General features: G+C 43.4%; 1 protein-coding gene across 1 annotated transcript in view; it reads left to right on the top strand.

Moving 5' to 3' along the window:
* The window catches only part of gpc3 (glypican 3), a 103,875-nt gene that overhangs the window by 82,082 nt on the left and 5,471 nt on the right, over window positions 1–16,322 (top strand). Inside the window, exon 7 of the mRNA XM_051419242.1 lies at window positions 6,289–6,475. Within this exon, the coding sequence (XP_051275202.1) occupies window positions 6,289–6,475 (187 nt within the window). The remainder of the gene's footprint in view (window positions 1–6,288; window positions 6,476–16,322) is intronic.

A 16,322-nucleotide genomic window follows, 5' to 3' on the forward strand; every position in this document is an offset into this window, starting at 1 on the left:
ACCAAATCAATGATCAAGATCTGGGAATAGAGACATAAACAAACAAAGAAACAAAGGTGAACAGTAAAGTAATTATTTATCAAACTGCATGTTGTAAACATCTGTACATAGACTTCCTGGTGAACTCTGACATGGTTCACTTGCTATAGTCGTGTTTGACTATACTTTCTAAACACTAGTTCTACTTTGTTGTAGAAATAGATTAGCGTTGGAAGAATGAGTCCTACACCCTGGAAGTGATGTAGCATTTTTGTTTTCCCATGTCCCTCATCTTGAGGCCAACACATTTTTTTATGGGTTTTTAATAGATGCCTGAAATAAGGTGATTTTGACATTTTTTTCTACAACATACATCAGTAAATACTTGAAGCTTCTGCATGTCTTAAAGGTCCAGTGTTTAGGATTCAGTGGTGTCTAGTGGTGTAGTTGCACATTGCAACTCTCTCATTTCACTCTCCCTTTCCAAGCACGAAGGAGAAACTACGGTGGCTGCAAATTGTGCGAAAAGCCAGTGTTTGTCCCTTCAGGGCTACTGTAGAAATATGGTGGGCTTCCTGAAAGGCGACCCGTGGCGTCTATAGATAAAAACAGCTCATTCTAAGGTAACAAAAACATGACAATTATTCTATTCAGGTGACTATACACTAATAAAAACATTGTTATGTATATTATATTCCATGGACAACAGATCCTCCTAAATGTTACACACTGGACCTTTAAAAAAAGTGGTTGTCTCCACTTTGTCTATGTGGTCTTTGGTGCTGAACAGATAGCACACAACTAATTTTTAGAGCTTTTTTCTGAAAACACCTGCCTTTTGTGGCTGAATCATAGACTGACTAACTCAAAAATGAGCACAGACGTGCAGCGTGGGTGAAGCCTGGATGCTGAAACCAGCCACCTGTGACGGCACCCACCTGTCAAAGCAGCCATGCCCTTTTGTGCATAACTTGAAACCTTGATATCATTTAAATGGGTGAGTTATATAAAAATTCACCCCTGTACATGGAAATTTTTCTTTAGAGACCAAACCCATTGTTTGTACTAGGTTGTAAAATTTGTTATTTCTGCTGCAAGGTTTGGTATTTTATTGTTGGCCCTTACGGAGAATTACTCACTTCCATAGCCAGCTTCAAGTTTTTGGCACTTCCATATTGGCTTCATTCGCGGTCAGCCAGGGATGTTTCTGCCTTGCCTGAATATAAGATTGATGAGAGTGGTGAGAGTGAACCAAAACAGTAAAGTTAAGGGAAATAGAACCAAAACAATGACCTGAGTGATGCTAAAAACTTCAACTTCAGAGTTCTAATCATTTTCTGTGGTTTTGTCATTAAATATTTTACATTACACATGGTCATCAGACCAATTTTAATATAGAAATATTGATTGATTAAAGCAGCTTTAAGCCAGTACACTGAATGAGTATAAACCCCCAAATCAGGTCAGCAGTTTTCATCACTATGTTATACTAAAAACAGTTCATGTTGATTTTGTGAATTTCAAGCCTTCAACGCAGAGCAATTATAGAAACCATCAACATAAGACGGTGAAACCATTGCTTTTGTTATGAGTGTATGGTAAGCAGTAGTCTGTTTGGGAGCCTAAGCCTTAAGTTCTGTAGATTAGATTTGTAGACTAGATGTGTTGAGGCATTGATAGAAACATTCAGGGCAGCAGATTCCGTCTGGGCCGAGTCATGAGCAGCTTGTCCAGACAAGTCCTGTGCGTGGAGAGGAGGACATAACACAGAGCCTGATCCCAATCACACACACTGACAAGAAGCCCTTTTTTTTTTTTTCCTATACGCTTTCTGTCTTCATTACTCATCCCCTCCCGGTTTTACTCCAAACATTACTCATTCACTTCCTGCATTTATACCGAGATATTTATTATCTTACCTTCAGATTTCGTTCGACCTTCCTTTTTTCTGTGATTCATGGTCAAATGTGAACCGGGATCTCGGAGCCAGCTTGTGTAAAAGACCACAGCTGATGATCAGCGAGCGCAGGTTGATTTCCATCAGTGCACATCAAGCAGCGGCTGAGCTCTGGGACTCTGTTGCAGCTGTCGTGTCGAACAGTGACCCTGTGTGGAGTTCATGTCATGTGTGGGAGGCAGTGACAGACTTGCGGTTTCTGTGTCTCTGTCTGGGCTGGCCTGCACTGAGCAAACGGCCACATGTTTGGGCTTTGTGTGCAGCCTTTGAGCCGGTGTTTCCTTGGTGTGACTTGCGCTTTTGTGTTAAGGGGAGGTGAACCCTGTGGCCTGCGGGATGCCTATAGCCACCCTGATTACATGTTCTGTGTGTCCAGCTGTTTGTCCAAGCCAGCTCCCGATGCAACTCTCGAAACACAGATGAGAGAGCAGGGAAGAGTGAGAGTGCCAGATTTCCTCTCTTAATGGAAAACATACTGAGCATTTCTCCAAAAAAATTTCTCTTTTATTTGTTTCCTCCCTGCTTCCTTTTGCTTTGGGTTTTTTTTTTTATTTAATTGCAGTAGATTCCAGCCCAGAGCGACTTGAGGTTTCTTCCTCTTGTGGTAAATCTGGAGGCTCTTACCGGATCACGCTGTGGCTCAGCCATGCCAAAAGCGCAGCGTCACTTTCGACACAAACATACATCCCACCCCTCCCCGCTACCACAGCCGTGGCACGGGCAGTCAGCCAGTGGGCAGAAGCCACAGCTCCCTGCCACAGAGGTACTGCCCTGCCACCCCGCCTGTGAAGAAGGGCAACGCTCACTGCTATGGCTCATTTAGACAACTGCTATAATTATGCAGCCAGTTTCTTTTTTTAATTTCCAAAAGCCAATTTTTTATTTTTTCATCTGCTGTTCATCTGCTGCTATTTATGGCTTGTATGTTCTTGATCCTACTTCCTTCACATGTGTGTCTGAAACTGGGTTATGATTCCAAAATGTAAAACTCTCAGATGCTGTTGTATTTTTAGTCATGCTCGCAGCAATGTTGGCCTGTTGGTCGGTCACCACTTTGGTTCAGACTGAAATACCTTACCATATGGACATTCAGGGTCCCCAGAGAATTAATCCCAGCTACTTCAAGCATCACCATGAGGCTGACATTATTGGGTTTTACTGAAAAGTCTCGACAGTGATCAGATGGATTGCCATGAAAATTGATACAAATATCCACAATCCCCTGAGGATGAATCCTAATGACCTTGGTGATTGTTTGATTTTTTTATCTAGCTCCACCAGTAGGTCATATTATTCACTTTTCATGTGAAATATTTCTACATCTACTTGGTGAATTAAACATTTTGCACAAGCACTTATTATTTCCCAAATAGTATATCACAATGCCTTTGGTGATCCTTTGAATTTTCCTCTTGCTGACACTTTTGGTTTTGAGGGAAATGCCTTGACAAATATTGGTTCTGGTACAGACATTCATCTTCTTCAGAATTTATTGTGATCCTCTGACATTTTCATCAAAATATGAATTTGTCCAGTACTTTGGTTTATAACCAAATACCTGCAATATTCTCATCAGCTTCACCTGTACTTTATATTTAGAGCTAATTGGCAAATGTTAGCACACTCACTAAACTAAGAACATTGTAAACATTATACCTGCTACACATCAGCAAGTTCAGCCTCACAGAGCATGGCTTTTTTTTTTGTGATCCCATGTTTATTGCCATGTATGTAAGGCTTAAAACTAAAAGCACGGCTTTGTTTTGAAATTGACAACAACAATAAAAAGTTCAGATTGAGGAAAAAGAAAAAGAAGAACAGAAAAATAATAAACATACAAAATAAACATAATGCAAAATAAAGCACCATCCCTCCCTCCCAGGCACATTAACACACCCTCATATTAGGGAGATTTGCTGTTGGTTAAAAGCACTTCATCAATGCAATCAGAAGAAATATGCAACACACACACACAGATAAATATAAAGGAAATGAGAGGTTCTATCAAATAACTTGAGGAATGAGGGGAAGGAATCGTTTCTGGCTGTAGTCTTGTTTCCTCTACCATCAGTATACAGTGAATCAGAGGACGTCTGTTTATGTGATGGGGGGAGCTGGTGTGTATGGTGGCAGGTGGTGAGTTACACATGGCGGTGTTCACACAGACTGAGCTCTAAACAGGGGCACGACAGTTGCTGTCAGTGTTTTTCCCCTCGTTCCTCATACCTTTTTTTAGGTTTTGTTCTAAAATACCCTGAACCACATCTTTCTCTTCCTGCTTTACAAGTGTTTGTTTGCCTTTTAATTGGTTTGTGAGGCGCCCCTCCCCTCCCAAAGTCCAACTGAGTTGCCAGGATACAGACCATGAGAAGGAATTTCAGGACCTCAGTAAAACCTATGAAGGACTCTGACATTTGCAGGCAAATATAGTTCTGTCTTTAACAAAACAGTGCAGTACATTAAACGGCCATTCATCTTGCTGGGAGTTTGTTCCTGGGACATGTTTTAATGTGACACCTGAGGGCTCTGCTCTGTCAACAGGCGGCGCTTTGCTAGATGGCCTCAAACAGAAGTCCAAATATTCCTATGGATCGGCCATCCTGTCTGTGACTTACTGTTTGTCCATCCCTCGGTGAAGTGAACAGGCTTTTAGAAATGTTGTGGTCATCCTGCGTGTATAGCCTCAATGTTAGGAAATGAATGGAGGTTTGTTGGGCAGCCATGCTAGGAACAGGGTGATGTGTGTTTCCTTTCTAAACTTTAGAGTTTATGTCACTTGTAAAACCCAGATTGACTGGTTTGTATACGCAGACGGAGAGAACAGGGTTGTTTATCTTCTGACTGACGTAATTCTGTGATTAGCTCTGGGTTTTTATACCTCCGCTCTCTGTCTCGCACACACACAAACACAGTCTGATCCCAGGCAGACGTTGCAGCTGACCTGAGACAAGGCCCATATGAACTCAATTTTCTCCCACAGACAGCCAAAACAACCAAAAACAACAACAAAAAATGCATGCTGACGTATGCAGATAGGAAGGAAATCAATAAAAAAACAAAGAAGGAGGCAGAGCGGTGAGATGAAAGGAGGCTTGCAGGGCAGGCGGCTGGAATTTAGCACATCTGTTACCTTGGCAGGGCTCTCAATCATGTGCGATGTTGTGGAGGCTGAAAGATGGTCGGAGAGCAGCCGTGTAGGTTGTCTGCAAGCTCATTCACATGTTTGTCGCCCAGGAATACAAGACGATTTTTATTTTCTTATTTATTTCTTTAAAAATAAGTCACAATAACAAAAAACACATTTTTGAAAGTTGACATTTTCCTCTCAATTTTAGTAATTGGAGGTTTAAACTTTGCTATTTTCCCTCCTTTTTACATTTGGTCAAGAGGAATTCAGAGATTTTTAATGAAATTGTTTTACAGCTCTTTGACATTTTTGTATTATTTATGAGTTGATTAGTTTACCGCAGTTCTCAATAAACACTTCTGGTATGTGTTGCACAACACATTATGAGCTTCTGTAAATCACACGGGAAAGTATCCGAGTTGAAAAACAACTGTTTTTAAAGCCCAGAAGCCAAACTGAATAAGATTCTGTTGCAAATAATATCATCTTTCAGTACAACTTATTATTCTCTTCTCTTTTTCTACCTCTGCTTGTTTTAGAGCTTGTGTTGCATGTTGATTAACCATCTTCATATTATTATCTGTTGGAGAGTTGTTATATCTGTTTTAATTTTGTCTGCATTCTTTATGCCAGGTCACCTTTGCAAAAGAGGTTTCCATCTTATATAACTGGTTCAATAAAATAAAAATAAAAGTCTCAATATTACAAGAAATTAATAAACATTTTTCTTTGTCTGTCATCCTTCTTCTTATTTTAGATCTTGAGGCCTTGATGTGCACTTGGACAGAGTGTGTTATGTGGTGTTATTGTATCCCTGTTGCCCTGAGACAACCACTCAAGACAATGAAGTTTGCCAGTAACAACACAATCGCACCAGTCTGCTTGCCCCACTGTTTCTTTTTCATCCAGTAAATTACATGGAGCGACAGCCGCAGCCCTTTGAAAGAATCACGTTTGGACAAAAATAACAAAACTGGCATCAATAATAAAACTGTTTCCCTGCCTGGCGATTATAATTAGAGTTTGGTAAATACTAGCGCGTTTAGATCTCAACGAGATTTTGTCTGGAATTCCCCTCATACTGTTATAATCATACAGTGCACGCTCAGATGAAGAGACACCTCTTATTTATTTTCACAGCTTTGTTAAACCATTAATACACAGGCACATTCATGAAGAGCAGTATAACCTCATTACCTTTGACCTCCTCCTGTTTGTCCCACAGTTGCTGCGCATGGTGACAGTATCTGAGAAGCGCTGGAGAGCCCGGTCGCGTGGAAGTGGAGTGGACGGGTGGAGCGACGAGGGGGAAGAGGGGTTCGAGAGTGGTGACTGTGACGATGAAGATGAGTGCGCTGGAGTGTCAGGGCTGGGGCCGCCACCGAGACGCAAACGATTACGCATCTTTGCAGGTTAGACACGTTTGCTCAAACTGGATCTCAAAATTAAATTTAACTGCAACTTGTGTGGTTTAGAATGAGGTGCTGCATCCACACTCATAACTAAAAAATGACCTAAAATTGCATTCATGAGGTGGGCTGTGAAAACATTTTGGGCACATGCTATTAAGTTGTTTATGTTTAAGCCTGCTGCCCAAATTGGAGCTATTTACTTTAAAACTGGTAAGTACATGAATAGGCTTGGCTGCTTCTGCAGTGAGTCAGAGCAATCACAGTCCAAACACAGGGGCTGTGGGCACAGCAGAGAGGTGTTTACATGACTACTGTACATGTTGACACCATTGTGACACTATGCAGCAGGAGACATGAGACTTCCTCAGGTAGCCGCCTCACCTCGACCTCTTGACCTCCCCGCCGTCAATCCCTTGGAAACGTCAGACGTGCTCTCCGAAAGCCAAACAAAGAACAAATGAAGCTACAAACTGTTAGAAGAAAAGAAACCAAACAGAAAAAGAGGGAGAAAACAGCCAGAGAGCAAGAACAAGGGGGTTCGATATACCGACACAAAGCCAGTGCAGCTGAGCAAACACGGCAGTGGGAGTAGTCCTCCTGTCGGGGATGTTGTGGCAGAGATTTGGGTTCGTCGGGCAGGGAGCGAGAGCAGGAACCAGGGGTTAACACAGGAATCCTGCAGGGCCATCACTTCCAGCAGGCTGGGCCGTGAGAGTCTGATGCCCTCTCTTGCACGCTCCCGTTGGCCTGACTCTACAGTTCTGCTTCGATACACAGAGTCATTATACTGTCTCCTCTGGCTCACAAGCTGCTGAAGTTGACACAGCGGGAAATTAAAGCACCCTTTATAGCCTGACCTCCATCTCAGCCTCAATATCCCCTTAATTTTCCCTTATCTGTCCTATAAAAGAGCAGATTAGATGTGTATTTAGTGTGTGTGCTCCTCGTGAGTGTGTGTGAGTGAGTCTGCAGGCACATAAACGCTTGTTTGCGCCTGTTTGTACATAAGCCAGTAATGTTTGCAGACCTTGGAGAGGCCCTTCTCATTGGCAAATACACAGATAGCTGCTGATAGCCTGTGATGACCCAGCAAAATGCTGACCTTGCAGGGCCACTCAGCCCATTTTGGTCAAACAGGGGACTGGGGTTCAAAGGTCAACCTACAGAGCATGAGTCCTAATGGGCTGCCTGTCTGTGCTCTGCTGCTCTGAGATGGACGAGGCAGATCTGGTTTCACAAAGCCTGGAGCGGAGAGAGAGACAGTATAGCACATAGCCGGGGAAAGGTGACAGAAGCCACAACAACAAGGTGCAGACAGGAGAGAGGGAGGTCTGAGACCCCCGCACAGCATGGCTGTCAGCCTGCTGAACACGTAGAGGATGTTCCCAAACGTACTTAATGATTGAGCTGTCCTCGCTCATTCTCGACAAAGATTCCATAACCTTCTGATCACTAATGCTACACACACTTCCCCTCCCGACCATTCAAACCCTACGTCGCACATTCCCCAGAGCATTCCAGGCCAGGGGAGCTATTCCAGGACAAGGACCCCCCACACACACACACACACCACCACCACCACCACACCAACCCTACCCCTCCAAAGCCAGACATACAGCCAGGCACTGGGTTGGTTACAGCTCACACGCCACACTTAATTATACTATTTTATCTATTGTTTTCTTTTACATGAACAGCTTTAATTTCCAAGTCATTTGAGGCTGCAACTGTTTTATTTTGAGTGGTGGGAGATCTTTAGAGATTAAGACACTGAGGATGGTCAGATGATTCAATGATTAGTCTTCAGTCACTTATATGTACTGTAATGTGTTCTTAAAGCAAGCCTATGTTACTTTTTCTGATCATAGGCTGTGACTACAAGTGTCAGTTATGACATAATGTTATATGGTAAAATGTAGGGTGACAGTAACACAAGTAGGGAAGAATCATAAAGTCAGCTAACTGACTCAGCAATGTTATTTACCCAGCAATATCTACCTAAAGCTAACACTAGCCACCAAAAGCTACTGGTATCACCTTTATGCTGCTAAGACTAATGCTGTGTTTACACCAACTGTGAAGCAAATTTTGACCTTGCATAAGTTTGACCACACGCTCATTTGTTTAAACAAAACCTGCAAATATTGACTTTTAATCTGGCTTACTACAGCGGTATAAACCCAAAATAAACAGATTTTTCTATTATGCAATTGCAATAAATGTATCATAAGGATGCTGAAATATTTTACATCATGATGCCCATTTGTAAAAAATCTAAATTCATACAAGCAAACAACTTGAAATGGTTGTTTTCTGAATGGAGTTTGGATCGATCAGGGCAATGCTATGCTAACGTAGTTAACAGAAAAGTACAACTGACAGCTGCAATCAAGTAACAAGACAAGACACTTTTTTGTCTGGTCTTTATATAAATATCAAGTAGTATCATAGAGCTCTGGGTTCCCACAGATGGGATCATTTCTCACCCTTTTCTGATTCAACGTCAGTGACATCAGGAGAATCTCAACACTGATAGGCTTTCGTGAAGCAGTGTCACGCAAATTTTGCATCAATTGCTGCAAAATTAGCTTCATGTTTGGTGTGAACACGTGTTACTCGTGTTATTTATTCTTTCAGAAATCACATCACAATCGTCTCCCTTTTATTGTTTTAAACTTTGCCTCTGGATGTGTGAATGTAGGTCTTTAGAACACAATAAAAACTATAGATTATGTAGTTTAAATTACATACCAGAAATACGAGTTGCATTCAGACAGAGAAAATCATAAGCACAAAGGATAATTGTTTTATATAATTGTGTATAATCCCAAAATGTGTAGGTGAATACACTTACAGTAATGTGTAGGTTTGTCTGTGTGTGTAGTTTTTTCAATCCTGTAATCTGTAATACCATATTACTGTCTTTCCCTCATGATGAGGGCTCACCTGTGTGTCTATGCTTTCATGCACACCTGGTCTCTGTCTGTACAGCCTCTGTGGGAAACAAAGAACCTGCCACCATCTCCATAAACTCTGCTCTAAGCCTCCCTTCATTCCCTCATCCTCACTTCATTTTTTTCTCCCACTGTCACTTCAAATATGTACTGCAATGTTTTCAGAATACAGCTTCACAAAAGCTCAGACAGAGTAACTGCTGAGTAACTGACTGAATGAAAATGTTTCTATCTGTGTAAAAGTGAAGCCTGCCAGTGAGGTAAATCGTTTGTTTCCAGCTGAGTTTCAGATCTTGGAGTTTTGTAAAAAAAAATAAGTGGAACCACAGGAAAATCATTCTCACTAGTCTCAAGGTAATGTTCTTGACTCAAATTAGTGCTTGAAACAAAATGACTCACTGAGAAAATGTGGAAATAATCCACGGAACTGTCTTTTTTTATAACACAAGTTGACCACTCAATTTTAACCCACTTATAAAGATGTCTATTTAAGAGTCTAACGCTAACTGCTAGACTAAATAACTTGTTAAAATGGGTTTTTGATGCAGTTTGGAAACATTCAATAGTCTGAAAGCCAACAGTCGGAGGGCTCTGCCACGGCCCAGCAGCCCAGAGCCATTCCTTGTGTGTTTTCTTGCTGAGCTGGACGGGCCTTTGCTGTGTGCTGTACCTCACCATGCTCAGCAGGAGCCGCGTGAATAGGCCTCTTGTTATGTTCCTGCACTCAGACGTTCGGTCACTGTAAGCACCCTGAAGGAAAGCTGTTCTTTTGGAAGCTCTTGAGCATTTTATCAGCGCCGGGGGTTAGCAAAATACAAAGTGGAAATATTCCTGTAATGTGAAACATGCGGCTTACGATGAGAGGCTGGGCTCACCTTTCAGGTCTGCTACAAATTTTGTGGCTGGAACAAAGGAGCAAGAAAAAGAAAGAAGAAGGTGATGAAAGAATGCGGGGAAAGAACAGAAAGAGACAAAAACACCTTTGATAACTCTAAGGGTTGATACACTGGGAAACTTAAACATTCTTTACTCTTTATGTGGGTCGAATTGACAGCCGTGCGCGCTGCCAATACGAGAGCCTGGTATGTTAATTAACTGCAGCTGCGACCCCTGACCCACAGCACCTGATAGGTGAGTCGCACGGCTCCGGTCCCTCACAGTAGTGTTTGCCACATGTCTTCATCAAAAAAGCCGTAGTCCAGACACTGTTGACGTGAGCTCTGGCAGCTCTGGGTGCATCCACCATGTAAACTGTTTCCTTCTCCTTTAAGCTCCATATACTTTCATAAAGCTGAATATCTGAGGTACCGCTCTCATGAATGCGCTTCCTGTCAAAGAGTCATCCACATGTGGTAGAGGGCCCGCGTGCCACAGGTTAGCGTGAGACAGAAGGAAACCGCCTCGGACGATGCAGATGTGCGAGGAGGAGTGCAGGTGTTTGGGTGGAGGAGGAATCTGGGTACCCACATGGCCTGAGTCCTCTATGGTTTTTCATCAGCCAGCAGAGCCAGATGATACAAAAACATGCAGACTTAATCAGAGTTTTGCTATTTGATGCCTGCCTCATTCATCCACCAAGATATATAAAGTAAAAGGGAACAGGTGAGAGTGTTGAGTTCATTTTTCCTCTAAAATGCTGACAGATCGACTAAGTTTCTGTCAGAGGTGTAGAGCTGAGTCACATGACGTGGACTCAAGACTTGACTTAAAATGTTTCAGACATTTTTTTGTGTTTCTATGCTTTCATTCACGCCTGGACCGCCTTGAAAAGGAGGGGTTTATCTGTCCACCACTTTGGTCCAGACTAAAATATCTCAGCAGATATCGACATTCATGATCCCCAGATGATGACTTGAACTGACTATGGTGATACCTCAAGGGCCGACTGTGGCTCAGAAGGGAGAGCTAATCGTCCACTAATCAAAAGGTTGGTGGTTCAATCTGAAGATACTGAACCACAAAATGCTCCTGTGCCATCCTGTGCCATTGGCGTGTGAACAAAGAATCATGATGGAGCGCTTAAGATTGGAAGCGTTGTATCGCTACTGATAAGCAGGTTGGCACCTTGTATGGCAGCCCCTGCCATCAGAGTGTTTGTGTGAAAGGGTAGATGTTGGCATGTGTTGTAAACCGATGTGAGTGGTCGGTGGACTAGGAAGGCGCCACATAAATGCAGTCTATTTACCCTTGAACCTTTCATACAGTCCCTTCATCATTAGGCAATGCTTGCAAACATGCTGAACTAAGATAGTAAACATGGTCAACATAATTTGTTAGTATTGTATATGTGAGAATGTAGCATGCTGACATTAGCATTTAGCTCAAACTTTGTGTAAGTACAGAGATGCTAGTGTAGTTTTAGACTCGTGTTATTATATGCCAATCTGAAATCACCAACCAGAAACATAAATTATCAATCACAACTCTTTTAAATACCTCCAACACTGAAATGCTTTGGATTTGATAACACAGATTTTTTACCAAATTATGTTTCTGTAACTAGTGTTGCTATGAAACTGCATAATTATGATTTATTTTTTTCTAGAGAAATCAAAGAACAGATGTTTTTGCTCAGTTTAAGGCGATCTACAACACTGCAAATCAAAATTTCATTCCAAAAAGATTTGGAAGAAATGCTTACAGCTCTCATCCTTGGCTGACAAAAAGCTCATTCTTAAGCCAACTGAAATCTGTTTATTTTTTAGATGATTAATGATGAACTTAAAGAAATTACGGTTATCCAAAAATGGATATAAAATAATTCTGGAGAAGTCTTTAAATTGATGAAAACCTAAAAACCGTGGGTTAGAGGAGGTGCTGAAAGGTTTAAGGGTGGTGTTGTTGGAGAGACTTACACACTGGAAGTGTTCTGACCCAATGTTCTCTACCGCGTCCCGCCTTGAGCTTATAAACAACCTCTGTAAATTCAGCCAATCCTCCTCCTTCCCCACCTCCTACCCGCCCCTCACAAAAATAATGAAGCTTGCCACCATCTGTGTAAACAGGCTTGGCCAGTAGGAGCTGCAGTCTTTCGCTCTCGTTCTTACCGGAGCCAGCCAAAAGGCCCTGTGTGTCCCCAGTTATGGGGCTGAGTGTGGTGGCAGTGGAGGGGAAGATGGGAAAGGAGAGGGGAAAAAAGGGAGGAGAGGAACACGGGGATGAAGTTACCCTCTTATTGGACCCTTGTTGGTCTTCCGCCATGGAGCTTTCTCAAATCAATCCAGGGATAAAACCCTTAAGATTAGCCAGAAGGCAGGAAGAAGAGCCCTGGTTTTAATTTCTGTGGATACAAGCGCACAGAGCCGACTGGGTTCTCATCATCTACATGAGGGGGGCCCACCAGCGTTTGATTCATTTTGTAGGCCTATGCATTTTTCTGTGTTTGTGTGTGCCTCTAGGAAAAGCGTTTGTTTGCTCAAGAGCTTTATTTACATTCACAGGCACTTTTTGGACGCACTAAATTGATTCCAGGCCCGTTCCTGGGTCATGTCCATCAGCTCAGCCACAGTCCACAAACACTCTGCACACAGCGGGACCATTCTCGAGGCCCGCTGCTCAGTGCTCACCGCCCCAGTGACACACAGCAGCCATTTTGTGGGAATGTCTTGAAAGCCCGGTTGAAGGTTTGGGTGGTTTGCATTTTATATGTTAACCCTCTACTTTCACCTGCGTCTCCTAACTTCTCCCTCTATCCATCTGATTCTCCCTGCCTGCTACCACTCTGTTTTTTCCAGCCCATTCTTGAAAGTAACTCAACAGTGCAGTGAACATTGCAGGAGTCCTGCTGTCGATAGACTGTGAGCTGCTGGAGGAAACCACAGGCTAACCACTAAAAAGGGCTCGGATAGATAGTGAATCTGCTCAACGGGAGCTCTCTGTGTACAGTCAAACCAGCCAAATTGTCACTCTTGGCTATGTTTTTGGTCTGCCTTGACAGGAATGTAGGAAGAATTCTGCATGTTTGTTGGCAGGGACATTTGCACAACAAACACACATCTCAATCTGCCTGCTAGATTTCCTTCTCGGACTGACTGCTGGACTCAGGAGTAGAATGTAAACAGATCTGTGTGGGATGTCAGCTTCCCTCATTATTAAAAGATAAAGATAGTATCCAAAGAATGTGTTCCTTAGAGGCTCCCTGACCAGGACGTCCCCCTGGACAAACTCGAAACGCTGACCTACCGGTCACCAGCTCGGCTCCATGCACAACCACTCCTGCCTCTCTCTCTCTTTCTCTCTGTTAGTCTCTATCTCTCTTTCCCTCACTGATAAGAACCACCATTGTTCCATCTCTCCTGAAACACCCCTAACCGGCGCTCCCTGTCAACCTCTGACCCTCCGTCAGCACCGACCTCAGAGCTGCCGGGGGTTACAGGCCTTCTCTGTACGCAGCAGAGCTCCCCACCCTGAACGAGCCCCTTGCCCTCAGCACAGAATCAACTCTTTGTATGTTTGATTTGTTATGGTTTTTAGCTCTCTCACTCGCGCACACACTTTCCACGCTCGCAGAGCCGGCGCTACGAGGAATTCTGTTCAAATTTATGTCTCTGTTTCAAGCTTTTATTTCTCTTCAAGCTCCTTCTCTTTCTCCGTTCTACGATTATATTAGCTGTTACTGGAATTGGAGACTATAAATACATCGGAGTAAATCTAATTTGGACGGCGTACGGAGAGGCCAATGGGTGCAACATGCTGGTCATCCCCTCACTGACACCACCTCCCTTCACTGACCATGTTAATTAATAGGTGTTGACTTGCGTTTGTCCCACAAAGACACAATTTAGAAAGTGTCTGGGAGGGTTGGTTTCCCCCTTTTGACAGCTGGGTTAAAAGGCCTTACTTTCTTATCAGCGCAAACCCACACATGCAGTAGTACAGTTTGGAGTTTGAGTTTTTTTAGATTTAGACTCACCACATTTGTTTCCTTTCTGTTTCCTTGTTTTGTCAAACTTCCTTTAGCCTCCTAACCACAATAATCACTTCTAATTTCACCCTCCTTTAAAACTTTTCAGAACTCCTCAGAACTGTCTGCGTCCTGAGTCCTTGTTGGCATCACGTCTCCCTGTCTTACTCTCTTGCCCTATGTGTGGGAGGATCCCTCAGCCTAGAATAACAGTGAGTGTTGAGGAGGTTGGGAGGCCAGAGCAGCTCAGAGAGCGGTGCTGTTGCAAAGGCCTGGGGCAGGGCCTCCTCTGGGCGTCCCGTTTGTCTTGGCCCGACATTCCCAGCCTCTCCGAGCGCCCCTGTGGTCGGCCTGTGGGTGTGGAGGCAGACGGTCACATTCCCGCCAGCCCATGGACAGAAGCATCCTGCACCGCTCCCTCAGTTTCTTTCCAGCTCCCAATCAGCAATGTCCCGGCAAAAGCAGTCCTGGCCAAATCACAGAAGTTACAGAATGTGACCAACAAGCCAATAATCACAGTTCAACTCCATATCTGTTACCCACTGCAAGATAAGACCCAATCAATCCAGCAGTTCCTATCATGTTTTTACAGAGTCACTGTCTTCTCTGCAGCTGTAAGGGCAGCAAAAGACTACACACACACACACACACACACACGCACACCAGCCCCTCAATTTCTAAATTTGCTGAGTGCAATATTTAAGTGAATAGTTTGCTCTGCAGAGATGCGATGAGAGATAAAATATTTGCTTTACCTTGGAAACCACAATATCTTTTAAGCTGTTGAATCTTAAACCTAGATCAAATTTGACCAGCTTAGGTGTGTTATGTGCACACACCGTCTGCCAATGTAGCAGCAATCTAAACCATCTCTCCCGTTTCATAAGAAGCACCTGTGTTTGGAGACTTAACATTCCACATACTTATCTGACCAAAAAAAGGCCTTTTGTGCATAGCACACATGTACTGAATAAACTGTACTGGACCATGAAGGTACACATTCGCCAGAGGGGTTATAATAATGTGTCAACTGGCCATTGATGTGCACCTACTCCTAGAAGCAATTCAACTGCATGTAAGAAAACATGTTTACTGAAAATGCGAGACAGCACAAATGAACCGCTTCGTGTGATTTTCTGTATCATGTAATCATCACCTGTAGTTGCGGTGTGCTGGAAAATGTGGCTTTCCACTCACTGTTGCAATTTTTCTACATAGTTTGCTTGTTGTGACAACTGCAAACTCTAAACGACGAGCCTCAGGCATCGAGGACTGCTGGAAACACAACTCCAGACTCTCTCCCCCTCCCTCTTTTCCCCGTCTTCCTCTGCACAGACAGACAGAAACACCATATATACACACACCCACATATACATGCATGCACGCACTCCAGTCACTGTTTGACCTGTTAGGGGGATTCAAACAAACATCCGCTGCCCCTTAAAACCACAGTCTGGATTTATTTGTCTGTTCTCCTGAGGAATGGTCGCTTAAGAAAACATAAAGTTAAGGCCTGTTAAGGCGTCCCCGGCTGTTGACTTGCATGTGACTGAACCTACCTGCTCATTCTTAGTCCGGACCCTTAGCGCAACTAATCAATGGGTGGACTGTTGACCTCTCCCCTGAGTCGTAACTCGAGCTCAAGAGGCCACAATAAAGCTAGCAGGGGAACGCTAGCAAGGTGGTGTCCTTTGAGGAGTGATAGTCTCAAAATGGAAGGTTTGAATGGAAGAGCAGGAGGAGGGCTCGGCTTTACTGAAAGCCACAAGGGCCCACGTTGGTCACATTAATCACAGCTGGGATTGTGGCTCTATTTTTAGCCGGGAGTCATCCATCTATTTGTCTAATTGTCCCTGCCTGCCTGTCCACTGTCCTGGCTTCTCCCTCAAAGGCCCCAAAAGGAAAAGAGAAAAAGAAAAAGACGCTGAAATCTGGATGACTTCTGTCTGTGTTTTCTTCCTTCACTCTCACTCTGTCTATACTTTGCAAC

Source organism: Dicentrarchus labrax, unplaced genomic scaffold (genome assembly GCF_905237075.1).
Source record: "Dicentrarchus labrax unplaced genomic scaffold, dlabrax2021, whole genome shotgun sequence".
In the NCBI taxonomy this organism is placed as follows: Eukaryota; Metazoa; Chordata; class Actinopteri; family Moronidae; genus Dicentrarchus; species Dicentrarchus labrax.